Source organism: Leucopleurus acutus (assembly GCF_964270905.1).
Source record: "Leucopleurus acutus genome assembly, chromosome: 16".
Taxonomy (NCBI): domain Eukaryota; kingdom Metazoa; phylum Chordata; class Mammalia; order Artiodactyla; family Delphinidae; genus Leucopleurus; species Leucopleurus acutus.
Window position 1 is genome coordinate 19922089 of NC_139158.1, and position 23499 is coordinate 19945587.

The following is a 23499-nucleotide window of genomic DNA, read 5'->3' on the forward strand; positions in this document are numbered from 1 at the left end:
CCTTGCTGGAGTGGGAGACCGTGGGTCGGTCTTCAGTAGGAGGCCTCCATCCCCATACAAGACTCAAATCCACTCAATTCTCGTGTTTTACGTTCTCTCGGTTCTTAATCTCTATTTCCTGGCAGATGACAACTCCTGGAGGGGACCCAGGGTGCTGCACAATTTCCATGCACACCCAGACCCTACTCTCCAATTCCAGAAAGCATAATGAAATCCAAGGCTCAATGTTAAAAGAAGAGCCTCAAATCCACTCTACTCTATCGTGTTTAAAACAGTAAATTACAAATTAAGATATTGTACTTAATGAATATTAGTCACAAATGACCAAGTTCCCCCAATCGCAACACATCGAACTAAAATTGAAAACTGCTGCTCCAAGTTAGCCCGGCCTTGAGAACAAGATCTCCTTCTTTTTACCACTCAGTCTGTTTACCACTGAGACTGTCCTTTATGTGGTGATGTCCACGAGTCAGTTTGGGAACCACCAATGGAAAAAAAGAAAAGATGTGAGAATGAGAGAGTCTAGAGGTCTAACAGTCTAGTCTAATCCCATTTCTGTCACTATTTGAATACCTTTAGGCCTTAACTCCCCAAGGTAACACCAGGGATTTGGACTTGTAAGATGTATGCCCTTCCTGATCTTTGCCAAGTCCCATGTAATGTGAATTATTGCTCACTGAATATTTTTCTTTACAAGGACTCTATTCTCTCCCTTTTTTTTTTTTTTTGCAGTACGCGGGCCTCTCACTGTTGTGGCCTCTCCCGTTGCGGAGCACAGGCTCCGGATGCGCAGGCTCACCGGCCATGGCCCACAGGCCCAGCCGCTCCGTGGCACGTGGGATCTTCCTGGACCGGGGCACGAACTCGCGTCCCCTGCATCGGCAGGTGGACTCTCAACCACTGCGCCACCAGGGAAGCCCAAGGACTCTATTCTTTTACTCAAAAATTTTATTTTAAAAGCAAACTTTTGTCACCTTTGGGGAGTAACAGTGAGCCAGTTCATGAAAACTGTCAAATAACAAAAAAAAGTGTCACGCATCTATCCTGCCTTTCCTATATGAACTGTATCACCAGGGGACCAAGCAACAGATGAGGGAAGTCTCTCTTTATAAAAGGATTCCAACTAATAAAGAAAAAGGAATGACAGAATTAGGATATCACCATCTCACAATCCTTAATGAATTCATGGACCTAGGCACAGAGCATCATTGGTTGCCAACACTTTACAAAAACAGAGACAACCGGACATTATGTGACTTTGGATGAAAAAACACACAGCCATCTATGGTCTTGCCAAAGGGGTCAAACCTGGGTCTGACCGAACCTCTAGGTCCAGCTACCAATTTGCAGAAAACACAGAGGACAGAGGAAACATGTGGAGGGGCCCCATGACTATGCACTCAGCAAAATCCAGACTGTGAAAACGCTGTGGCTCAAACAGCCCAGGATCTTTAGCAGATAAAAGAAAGGGATGGAAGGAATGGAGAGGGAAATCACCCTATTAAAAGACAAATCAAATTTCTACAAATGGGAAAGAGTAAACTATCTTATCAAGGGATGCTAAAACTTAAGTGATAAAACTATAGAGACAGGCAAGGAAGTCAAGCTACCATTTGTGGGGAGATTGAGATTGGGACGTAGAGAGGCTTCTAGAGTGGCTGCTAAAGTTCTTTCTCAACCTGGATGGTGGTAGGAGGAACTTAACCTTGTAATAACTCATTATTGTAATAACTTGTAATAACTCATTATTAAAACATCAATTGTGTGTGGTTTCTCTATATTTGTCTTATAATATCTCAAAATTTAAAAATGACAAGACTTTATATTGTCATAAATGAAAGAAATCTGTAAAAATATATAGAAAATAAAAGCAAAACAGCGACTTAGAAACTGCTCTTTGCCAAAGCTCAGAACCTGAAGCTTGGCCCTCTCTCTTCGTTATTAAGTCAAGTGTTTGGGCTTCCCTGGTGGCGCAGTGGTTGAGAGTCCGCCTGCCGATGCAGGGGACGCAGGTTCGTGCCCCGGTCCGGGAAGATCCCACATGTTGCGGAGCGGCTGGGTCCGTGAGCCACGGCCGCTGAGCCTGTGCGTCCGGAGCCTGTGCTCCGCAACGGGAGAGGCCACAACAGTGAGAGGCCCCCGTACCGCAAAAAAAAAAAAAAAGTCAAGTGTTAAAAAGATGTTAATGGCCATGCTAGCACCAAACAGAAACATTCTCTTTGAGGTACTCAGAAGAACATAAAGTGAACTGAAAAGAATGTAATTTAAAATCCGTGCACCACCCAAAATCCCCCTCTGAGCTACCCAGGACCATTCTGCATGGCAGTGCCCGCTCTATACTTTCGCAAACACGATTTCAGCGCTTAGTCCTGCCTGCAGTGGAGTGAACAATGTTCTTGTAGCCCCTCGTCACCAGCAGACCCCAACAAGAGGCTGGTGGGCCAAAGCCACACAGGGGAATACTGTACACATTTGCCTAGAATGCTCCTTCCCTTGATGACCTGTGGTAGGGAGGTTGTCTGGGATTCAGGGAATGGGCCCCAGCAGAAAATCATCCCTGCACCCAAAACATAGATGCCCCTGTGGCGATCAGGCAACAACCTCTCCAACTTCTGCTATCACAGCCCCCCATTGCATTGTTTTGTAACTATCCCCACGTCTGTTTACTTTGCTTTAAGAGCATGACCTTCTCAGAAACAGGACCCAGCTTACCCAGCACTATACCTCAGTACTTGGTCCAGGCCAAGGCCAATGCTAAATGCTTGTGAAGTGAATAACCAGCATCTATGAGCGTTTACCAGGTACCAAGCACTGTGTCAAGTGTTTCTCATGTATAATCTCATTTCCTCCTCATAGCAACCTTGGACGTAGCTCATTCACAAATGAGGAGACTGATACCAAGAGGTTTTCTAATTTTCCCAAGGCCACTCAGCCAGAAAGTGACAAAGCTGGGCTCTTGACCCCAAATGTGTCAAGAGACTACTTAGAACAGGGAAGGGGCTGGGTTCTGGCTCTACCCCTTTCACAACAGGTAGTTCTATGCCTGGCGTATGGTCTGCACTGAGAAAACCCACCCCAAACCCAGTTCTGCGTCTTCCTAGGCTGGAGGGACTCAGTCTAACTTAGCAGAGCACAGGACTTGGTGATGCTGGAGAAGAGAGCAAGCCCTAAGCTTTGAGGTACACGCAACTTGCAACAGTGTCCCATCTTGCACAGGGGTTGGGCTCTACAATCAGGATGTAGGGTGAGAACTGGAGAGAGCCAAAATAATCTTGAAAACTCCCTTAAAGCATCTTCAAGGCACTAGGCCTTTGGCCCTTAGGAGCTCCCAAAGCAAGAATTAACTTTGTATCTCTTTGCATTTACGCTCTGCCTCATCTCTCCCCTGCCCCCTGCCCCGCCCCGCCACAGTGCCTGGTACCTGGGAAAGGCTCACAGATGAGGTATAGAGCTGAGTCAGCTGGGTCCCGTTTCTGAGAAGGTCATACTCTTAAAGCAGAGGAGACAAGACATGTGGATACAAGGCAATGGGGTCTGTCATAGCAGAACCTGGAGAGGTGAATGGGTCCCCAAATTGTTGCCTGATCGCCACAAGTACCCCCCTAGGTATGGAGACCAAGGTTTCGTCTGAACAGGGGAAAGGTAAGGAGTTGCTTGAAGGGACATCTCTTATTCTCACAGATAGAGGTAGAACCACAGTCAATAGCAGACAGTGCACAGATGCCCCCTTCTTCTTAGGAGCCTGGTTCTGACCTCACTAGTCCCTGCCCAGGCTGTGTCCCCTGCCCCGGGAGTCCTCCGAGGGCTGTGTTCTCAGGCAACCCCTCCTCCAAGAAGGTCCATGCAACCTGCAAAGTGAACCCGTGCATTTATCTGAAGAGTCCACAGGGCCGACTGTGACCCTCTAGGGGCACATAGGAGGACCTTATCCCTCATCCCCATCCGTAAGTTCTGCTAGTACATCTCAGATTGTGAGTTCTGAGTTCCTGTCCGCAAGTCACCTCTTGCTGCCAGAGGAAGGCCCTGCTCCCTTGGTTATAAAACCAATTGCCTGAGTTCTTTATCTTTGTTGAAACAGCATCTGCCTCAGGGGAGAGTGCTTCTCAGCCGCAACCTCAGAAATTCTCCGCGGCCCGCTGTCCCTGGGCCCTGACAGCTTCCTGTCTCTAGGAGGGGAAGGGTCCGGGTGTCTGTTTGGGGTGGCCGCTGCCGGGACAGCTCTGGCCAAAGCCTGAAGGCTGGAGAGGGAGTGGCCCAGGCCCCCAGGCGGTTACCATGGTCTGGAAGCAGGAATGCAGCTGGGTCAGGAAGGGCGGCTTCCCGGGCAGGGCCAGCACCCGCTTCTCTACCATCGTGCATTCCACGTCATCGTCTTGAATCACCACGTCCTTCTTCAGGATCTTCACGGCGTACAGCTCATCTGTGCCCTTCCGCTCTGAGAGCATGACCTGCGAGAGAGCGGGCACGTCAGTGTAGTAGCGGAAGGGGCCCCGGGGAAGCCACAGGCGGCTGACGGTCACTCAGATCTGCTCCAAGCTTAGTCCACGTGCCCTCGGTGGATGCTGGTACGACATGTGAAGTTTCCCACAGACCTCGCACCTTGAATGGCTGAACCCAATCAACAGAGGATGGTTCCAAAACAGAGACAGACTCACAGACGTAGAAAACAAACTGATGGTGACTAAAGGGAAAAGTGGTGGGGGCAAGGAGGGATAAATTAGGAGTTTGGGGTTAACAGGTACACGCTACTATAAATAAAATAGATCAACAAGGACCTGCTGTGTAGCACAGGGAATTCAGTATCTTGTAATAACATATAATGGAAAAGAATCTGAAAAAGAATAAAGGTATATAAACTGAATCACTTTGCTGTACACCTGAAACGAACACAACATTGTACATCAATTAAACTTCAAAGTTTTAAAAAGCGTATCACTAAAAATTTTTTTTTTAATTTTTTAAAAATAGAGGAAGGTTCCAAGAGTGACGAGCAAGTATTCGGATATCCCTTTGGGATACGTGTCAATGCCAGCCAAACATGACTAGAATACAAACCCCATGAGGGCAAGTATCTTTGCCTGTTTTGTTCACTGGTATAACCCAAGAGTCTGGAACGGTGCCTGGCACACAGTAGGTGCTCAAGAAGTATTTGTTGAAGGAGGGAATGAGTGAATTCCTGAAAGAACTGAATTTGGGGCAATTGTTTCCGTATTCTTTCAGTTGTTTAATATTCATTAAGAGCCTTTGAAGCACCGGGGAAGCAGCATTAGATGAGCAGGCACGTTCCCTGACCCTGCATTCTAGGGAGGAAGGCAGACTTTGGACATTAATTACAGGGATGATTAATGTAATATTTTAACATCCTCTCCTGTTGTCCTGGGGCTTCCTTTCATGCAGCTGTGGTCACAATCTGAGCATGTTAATCAGTGTGGCTTGTGACACATCATTATTTGCACTGGCTGTGACTAGGCCAGAGAGAACAGTGACCAGCAGGTACCATTCTCAAGAAGCCTCTTAGGGAGCATGGGGCGGGACCACACTGTACAAGACCTAACCTGGTCTGGGGGCTTCTGAGATGGCTTCCTGGAGGAAGAAGCAATCAGACTGAAGTAACTATATACTGTGTGTACGGTGTCAGACATTTTGCAGGCAATAATATCAATCACCACAATATTCTGAGTGCTTACCAGGGTGCCAGACAATGGTTTTCATTTATTATGTCTCATTCACTTTGCCTAAGACCCTAGGAAGTCGGTACCATTAAGAACCCTATTTCAAGGGGGGAGGAGCAGCGGGGTGGGGGGTTAAGAGGTACAAACTATTAGGTATAAAATAAGCTCCAAGGGCATATTGTACAACACAGGGAATATGGCCAATATTTTATAAGAACTATAAATGGAGTATAACCTTTAAAAACTGTGAATCACTATACTGTACACCGGTAACATATAATATTGTACACCGGTAACATATAATATTGTACATCAACTACACTTCAATAAGAAATAAATAAATAAGTTTAAAAATTAATTAATTAAAAAGAAAAGAGCCCTATTTCATAGGAGCCCGGGGCTCAGGGAAGCTAAGTGACCTGTCACACCACAAATTCAGTTAGGGACAGAGCCAGGATTTGAACTCCGGTTTACCTGATCCCAAGGTCTCTGCCTTTATACACTCCACTTGTGAGAGTTCCAGAAGAATCCTCAAGGAGTTTAGGTGGCTGGGGAAATGAAATGCTCGTCCCTGACTCAGCTGGAGGATCAGGGAGAGCAACAGAGGCCTGGGACCAGAGGGAGTGACGCACAGAGGGAGCCCCGAGGCAGGAGGGCAGCTTGCACAGTCCGCTCAGCTCCTGCCCTGATGGTAAGAGGCCTGACTGGACTCCGGCACGGCAGCTCGGGCTGCGCTCGCCGCCCCTCACAGAGGCCCGTCTCCTGCCCGCACCACCTTCTCTCTCATCACAGCCAGGGGTGGCCATGGGCGATTCAGGCCTAGGAATTTAGAGCACTTAGGGAGAAAGTCCCTGACGCACACCTCCGCATCAAGAGGACTTTTCCGACTGCTTTTTCCCCCAGCCTCACCACAGAAATACGAGCTGCCAGCTGGGCAGGTCCTCCCTGCCGGGCATCTACTCAGCCCTCACAGCAGACCCACTCGCCCCCATGGCAGAGGAGGGCTCAAAGTGCTGGAGTGCGTGTCTTCAGCTCATTTCCCATCTCCCTCTGCTCCCTCACGGGTACCCAGAGCCGTTTTTCCTTCCCTAGTCCTCAACCAAGGCAGAACCAATGACTCCACTAAGATGTTAAGAGTAGGCTGGAGATAGGGGTTTTCTGCTCCCAGATTCCTGAGAAGGCAGGGCTGGGGCAAGGGCGGAGAGGTGACTTAGCCAGAGGCGAAAGGGTAGAGAGACTGAAGGAGGATGGAAGCAGAGTCATCAGCTGAGAGGACCCCCAAGTACACAGGAGGGGCTCAGCGCTGAGCTGCCTGTGAGTGTGGCAACCCCACTGCCCCGTCACCACTGGTCGACGTACCATCTAACAACCCAGAGTACTCGTAGACAACGCACCCCACCCCACCACCACCCAGGAACACAGGGGAGGGGCCCTGGACACCTTGAATGTCAATGCAGTCCCCTGTCTGGAGGAGTAGCGGGACAGATGGCTGGGAATTTCCCCAGGCACCAGAGGCAGGGGTGAACACCCTACGTCTGTTTCAATTACTCCCCTTCTACAGATGAACAAACTGAGGCTCAGAGAGATTAACCTGCTGGAGCTGATGATTGTTCTAAAAGTGCAGATCTGACCAGGCTACTCAAATGTTTCCAGTCCCTCAGTGACTCCCGCAAGTCAAACAATTTCTTGACCACATCCTGTTCTTTCTTCTCCTCTGGCTCTTCTATTGCCAGTGCCTGTAGTGTCCTTCCACACGCTTTCACTGCTCAGAAAATCTGAGATTCAGCTCAGATGTTCCCTTCCTCTCTATCCCTCAATGATCCACGTAGACCAAACAGGTCACTCCCTCCTCTGGACACTGGGACTGCTTTGTATCTACGGCAGGTACTTTAGGGCGAGTGTTTCCAAACTTCAATCAATCATTCACGTGCCTTTTTCACATTTTTTCCCTACCACCTAAACTGGTATTTACTTAGTATTTTTTAAATCTAGTCACATCTTTACTTAACTACATTTATCTGAAAAGGAAATTTTATATCACCACCATTAATGGCAAGCCAGTATCACCAGCCATAAATGGAAGATGAGCATAAAAGTAAATAAAAGTGGGGGCTTCCCTGGTGGCGCAATGGTTAAGAATCCGCCTGCCAATGAAGGGGACACGGGTTCGAGCCCTGGTCCCGGAAGATCCCACATGCCACAAAGCAACTAAGCCCGTACGTCACAGCTACTGAGGCCCACACGCCTAGAGCCCGTGCTCCGCAACAAGAGAAGCCACTGCAAAGAGAGGCCCGTGCACTGCAACGAAGAGTAGCCCCCACTCGCCGCAACTAGAGAAAAGCCCGCGCGCAGCAACAAAGACCCAACACAGCCAAAAAATAAATAATAAACTTATTTTTTAAAAAAAGTAAATAAAAGCAAAGCAGTGCTAGGAAATTCTAGCTGGATACTGCTGGCTGCGGAAGGTTCCAAGCCAGGCCTGTGTTTTCCTCTTGTTTAAGGAAAAAAGTGATATTAGCAAATGTTAGCTATTAATGGCACATTGTCATCAAATGAGACTTTCTGATTCAAGTAATTAGAAAGACTAAGAGAAAACGTAAAAAGAGAAAAACCTTATCATTCATATGGCACCTATGTACCACCTTAAAAAACTCAATTACTCAACTAAAATCATCTTGCAAATCATCAATACTATGTGCTTCACACCTTAGAAAATACTGTTGCATTTGTAGAGATATTTATCTTTCAGTCAATCAACAGGGATGTGTGAAGATTCTCAGTGCCTCGCCCTGCCCTAAGCCACCGGGGTAGAGGGGAGAATAGCCAGTACCAGAGGACCCCCCCTCACATCCTGCAAGTGCTACACAAAGGGGCAAACTCTGGAAAATTCTCCTATAGCATCTGGAGGAAAACAGAGCTGACACAAACAAAGCATTAATAACAATTTAGAGATAGAACTGAATCAAGTTCTAGAGCAGGGGCCAGCAAACTTTTTCTGTAAAAGGACAAAGAGTAAATATCATAGGCTTCAGGGGACAGTCTCTGTATCCACTACTCAACTTGCCACTGTAGTGGGAAAGCAGCTGTAGACCACACACAAGTGAATGGGTGAGACTGTGTCCCAATAAAACTTTATTTATAAAAATAGCTGGTGGGCCCAGCACCAGTAGTTTGCTGACCCCTGTTCTAGAACAGGTATTTCAAAAAAGATCGGGAAAAAATAAGAGTGACTACATTATCAAAAGTGGCCACAGTTTAAAAAAATAGAACTACCAGAAGACCCAGCAATCCCTCTACTGGGTATATACCCTGAGAAAACCATAATTCAAAAAGAGTCATGTACCACAATGTGCACTGCAGCTCCATTTACAGTAACCAGGACATGGAAGCAACCTAAATGTCCATGGACAGATGAATGGATAAAGAAGATGTGGCACATATATACAATGGAATATTAGCCATAAAAAGAAACGAAATTGAGTTATTTGTAGTGAGGTGGATGGACCTAGAGACTGTCATACAGAGTGAAGTAAGTCAGAAAGGGAAAAACAAATATCGTATCCTAACGCATATATATGGAATCTAAAAAAAAAGGTCTGAAGGACCTAGGGGCAGGACAGGAATAAAGACACAGACGTAGAGAATGGGCTTGAGGACACGGGGAGGGGGAAGGGTAAACTGGGACGAAGTGAGAGAGTAAAATAGATAGCTAGTGGGAAGCAGCCGCATAGCACAGGGAGATCAGCTCGGTGCTTTGTGACCACCCAGAGGGGTGGGATAGGGAGGGAGGGAGGGCGACGCAAGAGGGAGGGGATATGATATATGTATACGTATAGCCGATTCACTTTGTTATACAGCAGCAACTAACACAACAATATAAAGCAATTATACTCCAATAAAGATGTTAAAAATAAAAAAAAAAAGTGGTCACAGTTTAACTTGGATATGGACCCTAGCATGCTTTTCATTTCTTCCAACTCCTTCTTAGAGCCTTCTGATTGGGCAGGGGACTTATCTGGCCACAGCTGATTGGATTAGAGGTGGAGAACTGATCTACGTTGAACCAATCAGATTCTCTCATTGAAAGATGTGGAATTAGGATGCTCCATGTAGGCAGTCTAGGATCCTGAAAAGAAAAACACACAGATCTGCCTAGAGTGGTCCTTTCCTACCACATGCAGGCAAAGAAAAGTGACCCGGATGTGTGGGGGGAACAAGAAGGTCAGGGAGGGCTTCCCTGGTGGTGCAGTGGTTGGGAGTCCACCTGCCGATGCAGGGGACAAGGGTTCATGCCCCAGTCCGGGGGGATCCCACATGCTGTGGAGCAGCTGGGCCCGTGAGCCATGGCTGCTGAGCCTGCGCCTCCAGAGCCTCAGCTCCGCGGCGGGAGAGGCCGCGGCGGTGAGAGGCCCGCGTACCGCAAAAAAAAAAAAAAAAAAAAATGAAGGTCAGGGAATGAGCAAAGGCCTTGCTTTCCAGCTCTTGGTTCCAGTCTCTCAGGAGGCTTGGCTGTTTCCATAGAAACCTCCATATCTCCCCAATAAAGTTATTATTTTATTTGTACTAGCTTGAGTGGATGTCTACCTTTTAAAGATCTATAAGACAAAATTATAGCTTGAGGAGTACAAATTCTTAATAAAAATAAAAATTTCAGTAAGTCAAATAGCATCGGGTTAGTACATGACCTAAAACAAGACAAATTCCATCATTCATAAATTCCATTCTTCAGGTGCCTCTTGCCTAGATCAGAACCACGTGGGGTACTTGTTTACAAGGAGATTCCAAGCGCCACCTCTCATCCAGAAGCTCTGACTGTGGCCTGGGAGGACGCATTTTAACAAGCGCCTCCCTTCCCCTTGATTCTAATCACTAAATTTGTTGCTCTGAGGAACTCTGAGGTAATATCAGAATTGATTCATTTAATATGAGGGATAGGAGGTGTCTAGAAGTAAAACAGATAGAATCCTTTTATTTTGAGTGCCCCAACGCTCTCTCCGCAGTCATTACCAGGGGTGAAAAGGGAACTTTGCTCCTTAATATTCGAATCAAGCTTTCCTTTCCATAGGAATCTCTCTGCCCTTGGAGAGCTTTTTGAGAGCTTCCTGAGAGCTTTCCCGGTATCATGAAAGAAGTGATATTCTGTGGTGGTTTCAAAACATGTCTGTAAATATTTGGCACTCCTCAGTCAAGGGGCAGAGTCCGTGGCCTCTGTTCTGGAACCCGGGCAGCCTATGTGACTGCTTCAATGAATGGAATACCGTGGAAGGGATCCTGTGTGACTTGGGAGATAGCAGCTTCTCTCAGTTTCTCTTGGGACACCTGCCTTTGGAGCCCTAGGCCACCGTGCTAGTGAGGCCACAGCATGAGACCACGTGGAGAGGCCTGGAGACCACACAAAGAGCTTGCTGCCTAGACAGCACTGGGTGCTCCAGCCTCAGCTGTTCCAGCTCCAGCCACTGCAGGACAGAGCCCAAGCCACAAGCAAGCCGTGAGACTTCCCCATCTCCTGACCCACATACACCATGGGAGATAATAATATACAAGTGTTGTAGTTTTTAAACCTCTGAGTTTGAGGATGATTTGTGATGCAGCAACAGGCAACTAGAACAGATTCATCTGAGTTCATATGTGCCCTAATGCAACCCAGCCTTGTCAGGTGTGGCCCCTGTTACCTTGCTTTATTTATTTCTTGTGTTTGGTTATGAACGCTCTTTTTAATCGAAAAACTTTTAAGGCTTCAATTGAGATGGGCAACAGAGATGGAATTCAGTCTGCCTTCCAAATGTATCACCTTTCCTAGTCTCACCCAGGACTTGGGAGGCTGGCCAATTCATTTATTCGTTCAGTAAACATGAATTAAGTGTCTGGGATGTGCCAGGCACTGGTGATGCAGAATGACAATCCCTTCAGGAGGCTTACACACCGGCGCAAATGAGTCCAATTCAATTATGATTAAACTCCTGAAAGAGAAATTCATGGTGCCCTGAGAGTATTCACATGGAGGACTTAACCTGGTTTGGTGGGCTGGCAAAAGATGCCCTGGGGAAGTGATGGTTAAGCTGAGACCTGAAGAATGACCAGGACTAGCACAGTGGACATGGGGGAGGCATATTCCAGCCAAAGGGAAGCCAATTGTGTTCCCTTAGGATTAAACTACCTGGATCCACAAATCTTGGTCTAGAATTACTGTAAGAAGTGAGCTCTTAAGCTCTAGAACTCAAAGTCCAGATGCCAACTCCCAGCCCTCTGAGATGTCTCCAGCAGAGAGAGCAGCAGTAGCACCAAGTCGGGTGGCTGGACAAAGAACAGGTGACATTCAAAGGGAATGGGCCAATGTGTGTGCCAGGGAGAAAGACAATGCTGGGATGACCAGCATGTGAGAGAAGGTGGCCAGTTTGGGGCTGATATGATAACCACCCCCATTTCTTACCTACTCTGTGCATTATTTCATTTAATTCCACACAGATGGGTAGTATAGGTACTGCTACCATCCCCATTTCACAGGAGAGGAAGCCAGGGCTTAGAGAAGTTAGGTGAGTGGTCCAAAGTCACTCTTACTAGGAAGTGACCCTTCTAGGTCACCTATCTCCAAAGTCCATGCTCTTAACCATCTGATTCTCTGAGCCCTGAGCACCAAGTGTTGGGTCATGAGGCTGTACTGTCTGCAAATTATTGCTGAAGTGTTTCAAATTCGACTCCAGATCCTGGCCCTGTTCTCCTTTTCCTACCCATCCTACCTGTTGAGACTTCAGCCCTTGTGGCCTAATTCATGGTCAAGAACAGAACACTTACGTCCTTTCTCCATTTCTTATACAACCACTAACAAACCACTCATCTATTTGTCAAGATGAGCTTGGTCTGAGTCAGTTCATCCATCTAGTCCAAGAGCTCTATTGGGAATTGTGTGCCAGGCATGATGCTAGGCACTGGTGATGCGTCCACGAACAGGACAGACGTGGCCCTGCTTCCAAGCAGTAAGTGGCTGGAGAAGATCTTACTCCCTCCATCTGTGCCCTGAAGTGTTGGTACGAGAGAGAAAAATGACAGAAAAGCAGCCACAGCACCAGCAATGGCGATGGCCACGATCTAAAATGCTCCTTTACGTAGACATGATTTTTAATTAATTGTCTCTCGCAGTTTCTGGAGCTTCCACTTCAGTTAATACCAACATCGAGGGCATGGGCTGTTTGTTCAGCTGTCCCTCCATCTCTAGGGTGAGGATTCCAAACAGATTGAAAGGCTGTCTTGAAGTGACGTTCTTATCAAATTCCAAGCCACATCTGTTCCCCAAGAATCTTCTGGGAGAGATGTGATCAGCAGCAGCAGCTCTGGTGACAGCAGATAAAATGCAAAGTAGCCCAGGGACTCCTAGCCAGAAAGTTGATGGAGATGAACTTAACTGGCAAATCCAAACGGCCAAATGTGCCTGGAACCTTGGTCCTTGACCATGGGACAAGATGGCATCATGGTTAGGGCAGGGACTTTAGCATTAGGAGACCTGGTAAATATCCAAGTTCCACCCACATACTAGCTGCGTGACCTTGGGAAAGTCACTTAACTTTTCTGAACCTTAATTTCCTCGTCTATAAAACAGATACACTAGCAATGTTCAGCTTTGGGTGGTGCTAAGGGAACTTTGGGGGATAAAGTATGCAAACTGTACACCTTAATTCAGCTCCGTGCTGGGCAAATGAAGAGTACTTAGGGACTTGTACTAGTTATAATAACAAAGAACCAGAAACTGTGTGGCGTAAAACAACAGCAATCTATTCTCTCACGGTTAAGGAGACCAGAAGTCTGAAATCAAGGTCTTGGCGGGGTTGGTTCCTTCTAGAGGCTCTGAGAAAGAATCTATTCCATGCCTCTCTCCCAGCTTATGTGGTTGCCAGCAATCGTTGGTTTATGGACACATCATTCCAATCTCTGCCTCTGTCTTCACACGGCGCTCCTCCCTGTGTCTCTGCCCCAATTTCCTCTTCTTATAAGGAGACCAGTCATTGGATCGGGGCCCACGCTAATCCCGTCTGAACTCTGAACTTGATGACATCTGCAAAGACCCTATCTCCAAATACGGTCAAATTCACAGTATCAGTAGTCAGAACTTGAAAATATATATTGAGGGGAGACAATTCTATCCACTACAGTGGTTATCATCAACTTCATCTTTTCAGAGAAGGACCAAGGGGACCACTTGTGATCCCTATACACAGCATCAATTTCCAGCTCTCAACTGGCTAAGGAGATTTGCCCCGAGGGACTTGCGTGTCCATGTGCTTACTAAGGGGAGAGGGCAGAATTAGTTAGGGACCAAGGCCCCGCTCCCCACTCCTCCAACTTCAACAGACACCCGCCGCAAGTCCAAAGCCAAACTGAGCCTCCCTTAATTCGTCTCTCTTACATCTCTCATCCAGGGCATCAACAAGTTTTGTTAGCTCTGCATTCAAAGTACATGCCATACCCAACCTCCTTCCTGATCTAAGCCACCACGATCCCCACCCTGGTCTCCTGCAATTGCCTCCTAGATAATTGTTTCCACTCTACCTGCTCCCAACCTCCACGTACACTCTGTCCTGCCTGCAGGATCCTTCCCCCAGATACACCCAAGAGTTTGCTCCCTCACCTCGTTCAGTGTGACTTCCTTGCAGAGATCCTCCCTGACCACCTTCTCTAAAGTTGCAGCCCCTTTGTCACTCCCCATCCCCTTCCACTACTTTGTCTTTCTTCCCACACCTGGCATTCTATTAATCGCCATTTGTTTCTTTTCCTCCCTCCCTAGTACAGGAGAACAGCTGTTTTGTTTGACTGGTTTGCTGTCACATCCCCAACATCTAGACACTCAATAAATATTTCTTGAATAAATGAATGAAAATATCTGAGTGAGGGTGAAGTAGTTTCAAAAAAAAATCCCTAGATCTAGGTCACTAAAGATCTTTCGTTACTTGGTTCTCAGCATTGTTTAATTTATCTATGGCTACATCCAACCTATAATTCACAATGAATTTGAGGTAGCATTCAACATTATATAATATTAAACAAGTAGATTTTATGATATGTAAATTATACCTTGATAAATCTGGTTAAAAATGAGTATATAGCACATAGCGTGTATGTGTGTGCCTATATTATAAATATAGTGTGTGTGTTTGTGTATGTTGTACTATCAGCTTCCTAGAGGCCAAAGCAACCAGAGGTACATGAAATGATAACAGAAGTTCCTATTTTCTACAGGGAAAATCATTTTTTGAGGAGAAAAATAAGCTTTCCCTAGAACTTAGGCCTAAAGGAAATGTCTCACATGGATCCTGAACATGCGTTGCCGCCGTGGACAATGTTCTTAATAACATCCCTATGACAGGGTCAGAAGAGGAGAGACCATACCATCTAGCACTGTCGGAGCCTGCAAGCTTGACTAACACACGGGTGTCTGGAAAAGATGCTAACTTGATGAACTCAGATGGTGCATCTAAAATAGAGACAGAGAGAGACACATTTGGGGCTCACAGTGTCCCCGAACACTAATTTGAGAAGAGAGGATCGGTAAGGTGCAGGGAGCTGAGGGTGCACGGGAGAGGGATGGAGGAGCAAGTTAAGCCGGGTGTGTACAGTGCAGGCCTCCAGGGGGACCACGAGCCCCTCTCCCGGCCTCTCCCACACCCGCCACACTGGCTTGTGGACAAGGTGGGGTGCGGGTCTGATCTGGTGCAAGGTGTGTACCCTCCTCTATTTTAGGGTTCTGTCTCTTTGAGGGTCCCCCGCCCTCTGGTCCCCCACCCTCTGGGACTGTCTCCTGCTTGGGCTCCACCCAGTCCCTCCGAAGACCTGCAGAGCAGAGAGTACTTTAGATCAGCTCAGTTCTAAGTCTGAAGGCAGATCCGGTCTCCTCCCCTCCCCACCCTTTCCTTGGGTTTGCCTCGCCTGCTGGTACTGAGCTCCTCTTTCTCCAGGCTGCACATGAGAATTCCCTGAGGAGCCTTTACCGGCTGATGCTTGGGCCCCACTCCAGACCAATTAAACTGGAACCTTCTAAATATCTGGGACCTTCCTGTGTGGCCTGCCCTGGGAGAGGACGAGGTGATGAGCTGGCCAGAGGCCATCAGGGTGGTATTGTAATCAGGGGCTGGAGCGCTGGGCAGACACTGGCCACTGTTCTTCCAAGGGCGTCTGCTCACTCGGGAGTAGGATTTTGAGAGAGACTTGGGTGCAGCCAGGTTACTAAATGAAGGTGAGCGTCCACACATCCTCATCTCTTTACAGCATGGCAGGTATCCTGACAAGCTGTTTAATGTAAGAATGTGATTTTGGCCTTGACAGAATCTGATAAGCTGGAAGTTCATATCTAATTAGAACTGTAAAATCACAGTAGGTACAAGTTCATCTCTGGAATCATGAGTTCAAAGTTTAACTCTATCGTGTGCTTGCTGTGTGATCTTGGGCAAGTTACTCAGCCTCTCTGAGTCTCAGTTCCCTCATATGTAAAAGGGGCATAATGATAGTTCCTCCCTCAGCAGGCTGTTGTCAGAGTGACATAACGCAGGTAAAACTCAGAGCCTGCACACAGAAAGCCATATGGTTAAAGTGAAAGAATAAATACAGAGAATAAGAGGAATGGTGGGTACAGTGGCTCTTTCCCACAGTCTCCAGGTGGCAGAAAGTGAATTAGAGCAATAGACCAAAATTTCTGCAAAATCTATTTCCCAGGAGATCCTTATGCAAAGCCCAGAATGAAGGGCAAGGTCTTACTGTCTGTGTTTAGAGGTGGGGCTGGCACCAGCCCTCCGGGAGAGGTTAAGGGGACTCTCCTGCAGGGAGCTACATGCTCAGTCCAGACGGGACTTCCCTGAGGAATCAGCAGACCATCTGTCATCTTCTGAAATTCTGAATGGGGAAGCGACGATATACCCTGGATTCCAGGCCGTCACAGACTCATCTTCTCCAGCAGAGCCCTCCTTCAGACTGAGCTGGGGCTGAAGAGACGGCTTAAGCCACCCAAGCCCTGATAACCAGAGGCCTGGAATGAGGGGCAGAGCCATTCCTACCAGGAGACCTCGTAAGTAGATGTGGGGATAAATCTAGACAAGTAGTCCACCCCCATGATGATGCTTCAATGATACGTGTCGTAAGAGCTTAACATATAGACAGAACTCAATACACTACGTTCATCAGAGTTGATGAATTCTTTACCTTTTGAGGTTCTCCTAACTTTCAACTTTCACCAGACATGAAGATGTCCTAACATGTTCTAGGTTATCTTAAGGCCCTAATTTTAATCCCCCAAAGTGTATTGTTACTGTTCAAACTTTGGGTCCGATTTTCTAAGCGTATGTATCCACACATATGTGTGTTTAAATTTTATATTTGATGGTGGACACACTAATCGAATATGAAATCATGCAGTTTGGGGGAATCAAATGCATTCGCCTCTAGCAGCAAACTGGAAGTCAGCAGTCTAGAAATGGTTCCCGGCTTCTAATAGCTTGCTCTGGGGGAGCAACTGGGTGGACTTGCAAATTGATGAAGTACTTCAGGAAAAACTGAAAAGTGGTATAGTGGGGAAAAGGTGCTAATTGGGAGTTAATAGTGTGGATCTGGGTAGGACTGAAGCACTTTTTGGATACCATCTTCAAGTTGGTAAGACAAAAATAAGAGCAGTGATAGTGTGCAGATCAACTGGGTTATTTCATGATTTATTATGTAAGGTTTTCCATATTTAAAATAAAACCTCTTTATATGGTTACGTACTGTATGATTCCAACTATATGACATTCTGGAAAAGGCAAAACCATGGAGACAGTAAAAAGATCAGTGGTTGCTAGGGGGTAGGGGGTGGGAGGGATGAATAGGCAGAGTGCAGAGGATTTTTAGGGCAGTGAAACTACTCTGTATGATACTATAATGGTTGATGCATGTCATTATACATCTGTCCAAACCCGCAGAACGTACACCACCAAGAATGAACCCTAATGTGAATTGCAGACTTTGGGTGATCATGATGTGTCGGTGTAGGCTTATTGACTGTAATGAATGTACCACTCTAGTGGGGATGTTGATAATGGGGGAGGCATGGAACTGGCTGGTAGATAAACTGAGTTTTCAGATCAGAGGTCAGGGTGACACGTGTCATTAAGATGTAAGCCTCTTAAAGTGATGTCATGTCACACATTAGATTTAATCAAGTTGAATTTTTGCCCACTAGCAGAGAAAGCCAGTGGAAGTGTGAAACGGAGTTTAGAATGGAGGTACTTTCCGCCGAGTCATCTCTGGCTCCTGTGGACTTGCTATTGTTAAGCAAATGTCACTACACCCATGGAAGGAATGACTCATAGTCATTGCTGGAAAGAGGGAGGAGAGGGAATAAGAAGGTTTAAACTTGAAACGCCGAGCCCTGAGTTTTAAATGAAGAGGCTTAGTTGGATTTAATAAGAAGTGTTTGATTGAGTTGTAATAAGAAATGCAAAAGAACTATTATTTCAAAACTCTGGGTTGTATCGCTTCTAATTATTGATATCATAGAATTGATATGGTGGAATCGGTAGGTATCCATTCGAGTTATTGAAGTGTTCTCTTGAGCTCACATCAATGCTGGTGTCCTGTAGGTTTGCTTAGTCAATTTTCTTTGAATCACATGTTATATCTGACAGAACTAGATGGTTAAAATAAAAGCAGATTTGACTCTTTTTTAAACAGTTCCTGGGAAAACAAACCAATAACTGATGCCTTTTACCAAAAGAAAACGCAATGAAACCCTTAAGGGTCTGTCATTCATTTCAACTATTAGGCGCACAAAGGAAGCCTGTTGCCCTATAATCTGATCTGCTCTGTGCACACAGGCCTCCCTTTATGATTGGTGTCACAGACTAATGGAGAATGGGTTTTCTCCAAGGCAGGAGTGGAGCATGTTGAGGCTGGGTGGCACAGTGGTCATGTGTTTGGGAGCCAGACTCTCTGGGTTTGGACCTGAATCCACCACTGCATGAATCTGGAAGTCTCTCAACTCTCTGAGCCTCCATTCCCTCATGTAAAATGGGGATAATGACAGCACCCACCCCATAAGATCGTTGTGAAGATGAAACAAGCAATGCATATAAAGCACTTAGACGGGTTCTCAGCACTCAAAATACAATCTCTGCAGTGATTTTCAATGAGATCAATACATAATAACAAACAGAGCTGAGGGGCGGGGAAGGATTGAAACAAACTATGGCATGTTTAATTATATTAACCATCTGTAGGTGTACATTCCAAATATTTACTATGGGTGTTGGATGATTAAAATCTATAGGTCTCTGCTATCATGTTTTTTGTAGAAAAGATTATGGGTAGTGTTGTTAGTAAACAGGGATTCAATATCTTAACAGGTCTAGAATTTCTGAAATAGCACATAAAGATGCAGTTGAGATGGATGTGTGGAGGGTGAACTATGACAGCACAATAATTGGACCGGAGGCTGTGAATTATTGCCCGAGACAGAGCTTCCCTGTTAATAGGCTCTATCTGGCCCTTCAGTACGAGGACTAGATTTAACTTTGTATTATTTTTCCCAAAGAGCCAGACAACATTTTGAAGAATATACAGACTTAAAGGAAACACTGGCCTGTGTGCCAGACGGACAATATTTTCTTCCTTCTCTTCGAGGAACTGCCCACATCACATTTGCTTTTCAGAGAGTCTGTTCCTGTTGTCCTTCCTGACAGATGGCTGGAAAAGTGACCTGTCCCTTTGGCCACAGCTAACTGGATCACATGATCACTGAGCCATACTGGTCCATCAGTCTCTTTTCCTGGGGTTTTAAATTCTAGACTACTCTAGATTTGGGGATTAGACATTGAGAATCGAGAAGTGACATAAGGCTGAAGGAGGTAACACGATGCACGTCCACAGTGAGAGACGTCAGCAAGAAGCCAAGGTGACAGATTGGGGTCCCCAGGATGGAGACAATGAATGCTGGGTTCCTGGAACTTTCTGGTCCCAGCTGCACTTCCTGCCTTTGGATGTTGGGAGATACACAGGAACATGCCATGTCTGTCCAATAAATCCCCCTTTACTCCCTGTGGCTTGACAAGGAAACTTGAATTCCAGATGTTTCCCTTTCCTTGATATAATTCATTTTATTGGGAAAACAGACCCTTACGCTTTTTTGTTCTGTAATTTACTATCCTCTGAGGGGTGAATGTAGGAGCTACAGAGAAGCAGTAAGTCACTTCATTGATGAGAGACCTGGATGAATTCAGAGAGTGGAAGGGCCTCACCGTGACTGGGGGAAATGAGTTGGCAAAAAAACCCCACAGCAGTCAGAATTGCATACGAAAGACTAGGGGCCGGGACGAAGGTGCCGTAATTAGGACAGAACCAAAGAGAAGGCAGGAGTCCAAGATCAGACAGCAAGTGTCAACAGGTTCTCTGGAAGAGGATTAAGGGAACAGGTAGCGAAGCCTTTGAGCTCTCTGTGAACCACATGATACAGGACTCACCATATGGTGCAGGAAGATAGCAAAGCAGGTTGAAGTAAAGGGAAGAGCTTTTGTCTGTAGGATTATATAACCACCTCTAATGTATGGACGTATATGTGCGCAAGTGAAGCCACACTACTAATGAGATTAAAATTAGGAATAGACTCCCACAACGGGAGTGCTGGGACTTCAGAAAAGGCCTTTGTTACTGGTAGAAACGAAACTGCCTTTTCATCTCCTCAGGCACTTTCTTCCTGCGGTTAATTCAGTGCTGCACTTGGATGCAGCAGAAGACACTGGAGTCCGGGGCTTGGAGCTCTGTCTGGGTTGTCCTCTTGTGCCCAAACTCAAAGCACACACTAATTAAGGACCCCAGTGGCTTTTGGGGAGACAGCTTGGAGGTTGTGTGCTGTTGGGGAGCTAGTGTTAGCCACCAGGGCCAACCTCAAGCACACTGGGGACCACGATCTCTGTAGGGGCTCATGAAAGTGTTTTACTTTTAGAATCACAAGGGAAAAAAAATGAACTTTTAGGCTGAAGAAACTGCTTTAACATGCAATATTAATACATTTGTCCTGATGCCAAAGCAGTCGTAAGATACAGGTTTTAACTTTTTTTCATGGTGTAAGGAAGAACCCGCAAAAGTCTCCGTAGCAGTTTTGAAACTGTTTCAAAAACGAAAAGACTAGCAGCTTGGTGGAGATGAGTGGACCCAAAAGTAGAGAAGAGTGCTGTTAGGGATGGAAAGAGGCAACTGGAATCACAACACCTGATTTCAAGTCCTGGTCCTGCCTATTCCCAGCTGTGTACTCTCGGGGAGGTCACTCAATCTCTCTGACTTCCAATTTCCAAATAGGTGTAATAGGGTTAACATCAGTAACTACCTTGCATGACTGTGGTGAGAAATAATAGGATGTGTGATGCATATAAATCCATAGCATGATCCCTGGCATTTAGTAGGAGCTCAAAAGTTGGAGGCAATGGAGATGGGCAAGTGGAATTGCAGAGGGTGGGGATGGGAGGTAGAGCTGGTGAGGGTTACAAGAAATGGATGGTGATGGTGGAAAGGGAACCAGCTGAGGAACCACACACACTAGAGGTGCCTCCAAGACTTGGAGGACCCCACGAGCTGAAGCCTGTAGAGGAGGTGAGAAGGGCAGGCTCTAGAAGAGAGTAGCCTATTCTCAGAAGCCCTCCCAGGAATCCCTGTTGATGGCTCACAGTTCCAACGGGTGTTTGCACATGCACAGGTAATTGACAAACACAGAGTGAGGAGGGAGAACAGAAAATCTGGAGGCTTCCATCACCATGCACGTGGCATTTGTCTAATGGCAAAGACTCAGGATGAAAACAAGGCAGCAAACTCTGCTTACACTTAGAGGCAAAGAGCAGAGAGGGGGAAATGAGAAAATAAGAGGGGAAAACGGTTAACCTTCTAGAATATGTTTGTGACATGGCAAGGCGACCCCTGTTGAGACTAGAAATGCAAGTTTTAAGTATCAAGGCAATCAGGAGCCCAAGATCACACGCATCTAAACCAAACCTGGTCCGTTAAACGTCCCTGACGAGCTCTGTGACTTTACCAACTTATTTCAACTTCCCGCATCTCCTTTCCTCATCTGTAAAACGGGGATATAAGTAGCTACATCACAGCATAAACACGAGCCGAAACATACAAAGCACTTACAACAAAGCCTGGCCTATAGTAAGGACTCAAAATGTTAGGTGACATCATCATCTTCATCACTACTGCCACCACAAGAATATATGTTCCATGAGGGCAGGTATTTTTGTCTGTTTTGTTCACAGCCATTTCCTCTGCACCTAGAACAGTGCCTGGCACATAGTAAATGCTCAATACATATCTGTTGAATGAATAAATCCTTAATCATGCTGTCAGTGGGCAGTTATTAGAAAAGTGATACTCCTCCCCGGTACGGGTTCCAATCTTAGTCTCAGTTCCTCTCCCTCATGTCTGCCCTCTGCTGTCATAAGCAGCCACCATGCCTTGTGCTCAGATCTGAAGAGTCAGGAGCTACGAGATCACTGATAACCTGGGAGACGGGCGATTCAGAAGTAGCTGAGAGTAGAAGTCACAAGGCAAAAGGATAAGGCACAGGGGAGTGGGGAGGAAGTGTAGGCAGCAAATCTCAGAAGAGCAGTTTGGTTCTCTGGATATAGTCAGTGAGTACAGGACAGAGAAGGGAGAGTCAAGGTCACAGAAAACATCTTTAGGGAGACAGGAAAGGCTGAGCTTGCTTCTCATCTAAAGGAAAGGATATAGGGGAGAGGGAAGATCAGAGACGTTCTGTAGCTTCCAGATATACACAAAAAATGTAGCAAAAGACTTCATGTTCTTAGGAATACAGTGGTAATTGAAGCACCAGATTGTCATGTGAGTGTAAGATCTTGAACGCGGTTTTTCAAAAAATGTGGTACTTCTACCATCGGCAATACAAGGACAAAATTATTTTTCTTTTAATAAACTCTCCTAAGAATATATTAAAATAAATATATGACTGCTAGATCAAGCCTGTGATTTCGAATACATTATCACTTAGGGCAATGCTAAGAAGAAGAAAAGGCAGTCAATTAAATCAATTTAAAATATATATTTAAGGGGAATTCCCTGGCAGTCCAGAGTTCAGGACTGCGCTCTCACTGCCGAGGGCCTGGGGTTCAATCCCTGGTCAGGGAACTAAGATCCCACAGGCCACGCAACGCGGCCAAAAAAAAGAGAGAGAGAAAATATTTAAGATAGTATAAAGGAGGTAGGTACGTGCTTAAAAAAATAAACAGAAAATATAAAAACAAGTGCATAAATAGGTAATAGTTGGGAAACTTGGCCAAGGCTATACTCAACCCTTTTGTACGGTCTGACTCTGGAGCCAAGAGAGTTGGTGTCAGCACCTTGGAGAGTGGCACACAAATGCCGAGTCTCTGGGGTGCTATAAGAAAGGGGCCACTGGCTAACACTAAATGGCCTCCTTAGTGACACTCAGACACTTAATATCATCAGCCTCTTGGGCATTATTCTAGGAAAGTCAAACACCAGAAGGGAGGCTTAATGGTTTTGTCTCTCACCTCTCAGCTTTTTATTTCTGATCATCTTCGATGCACACAGAGCAGCAGACCTGAATGGGACTTTTTGAAGAGATAAATGTGATACCGGGGCACTCCGTTTCTAAAGACTTGCCACTTTTCCTTTTAATTTTATAAGCTGCTGACTTCTTCCTACTTGATTTATTCCTGGCTTATGCTATGCTTCAGGAAAAGCAGCACTAACACCTGGCACGTTCCATGATTTGAACACAAGGAAATGTCATCGAGAAGAGAAGCTTAAAGTTTTTTGTTTGTGGGGCATGAAAATTGGGAGTTCT

The 23499-nt window shown here is 46.1% G+C and overlaps 1 protein-coding gene across 2 annotated transcripts in view; it reads right to left on the minus strand.

The window, feature by feature from the left end:
- Nucleotides 1–23499, minus strand: part of PRKCB (protein kinase C beta) — a gene marked incomplete at both ends in the record, with an annotated part of 312013 nt that overhangs the window by 52182 nt on the left and 236332 nt on the right. For both annotated transcript variants that reach the window (XM_082856532.1, XM_082856531.1), the window contains one exon: nt 4275–4448. In XM_082856532.1, coding sequence (XP_082712658.1) covers nt 4275–4448 — 174 coding nt within the window. The remainder of the gene's footprint in view (nt 1–4274; nt 4449–23499) is intronic.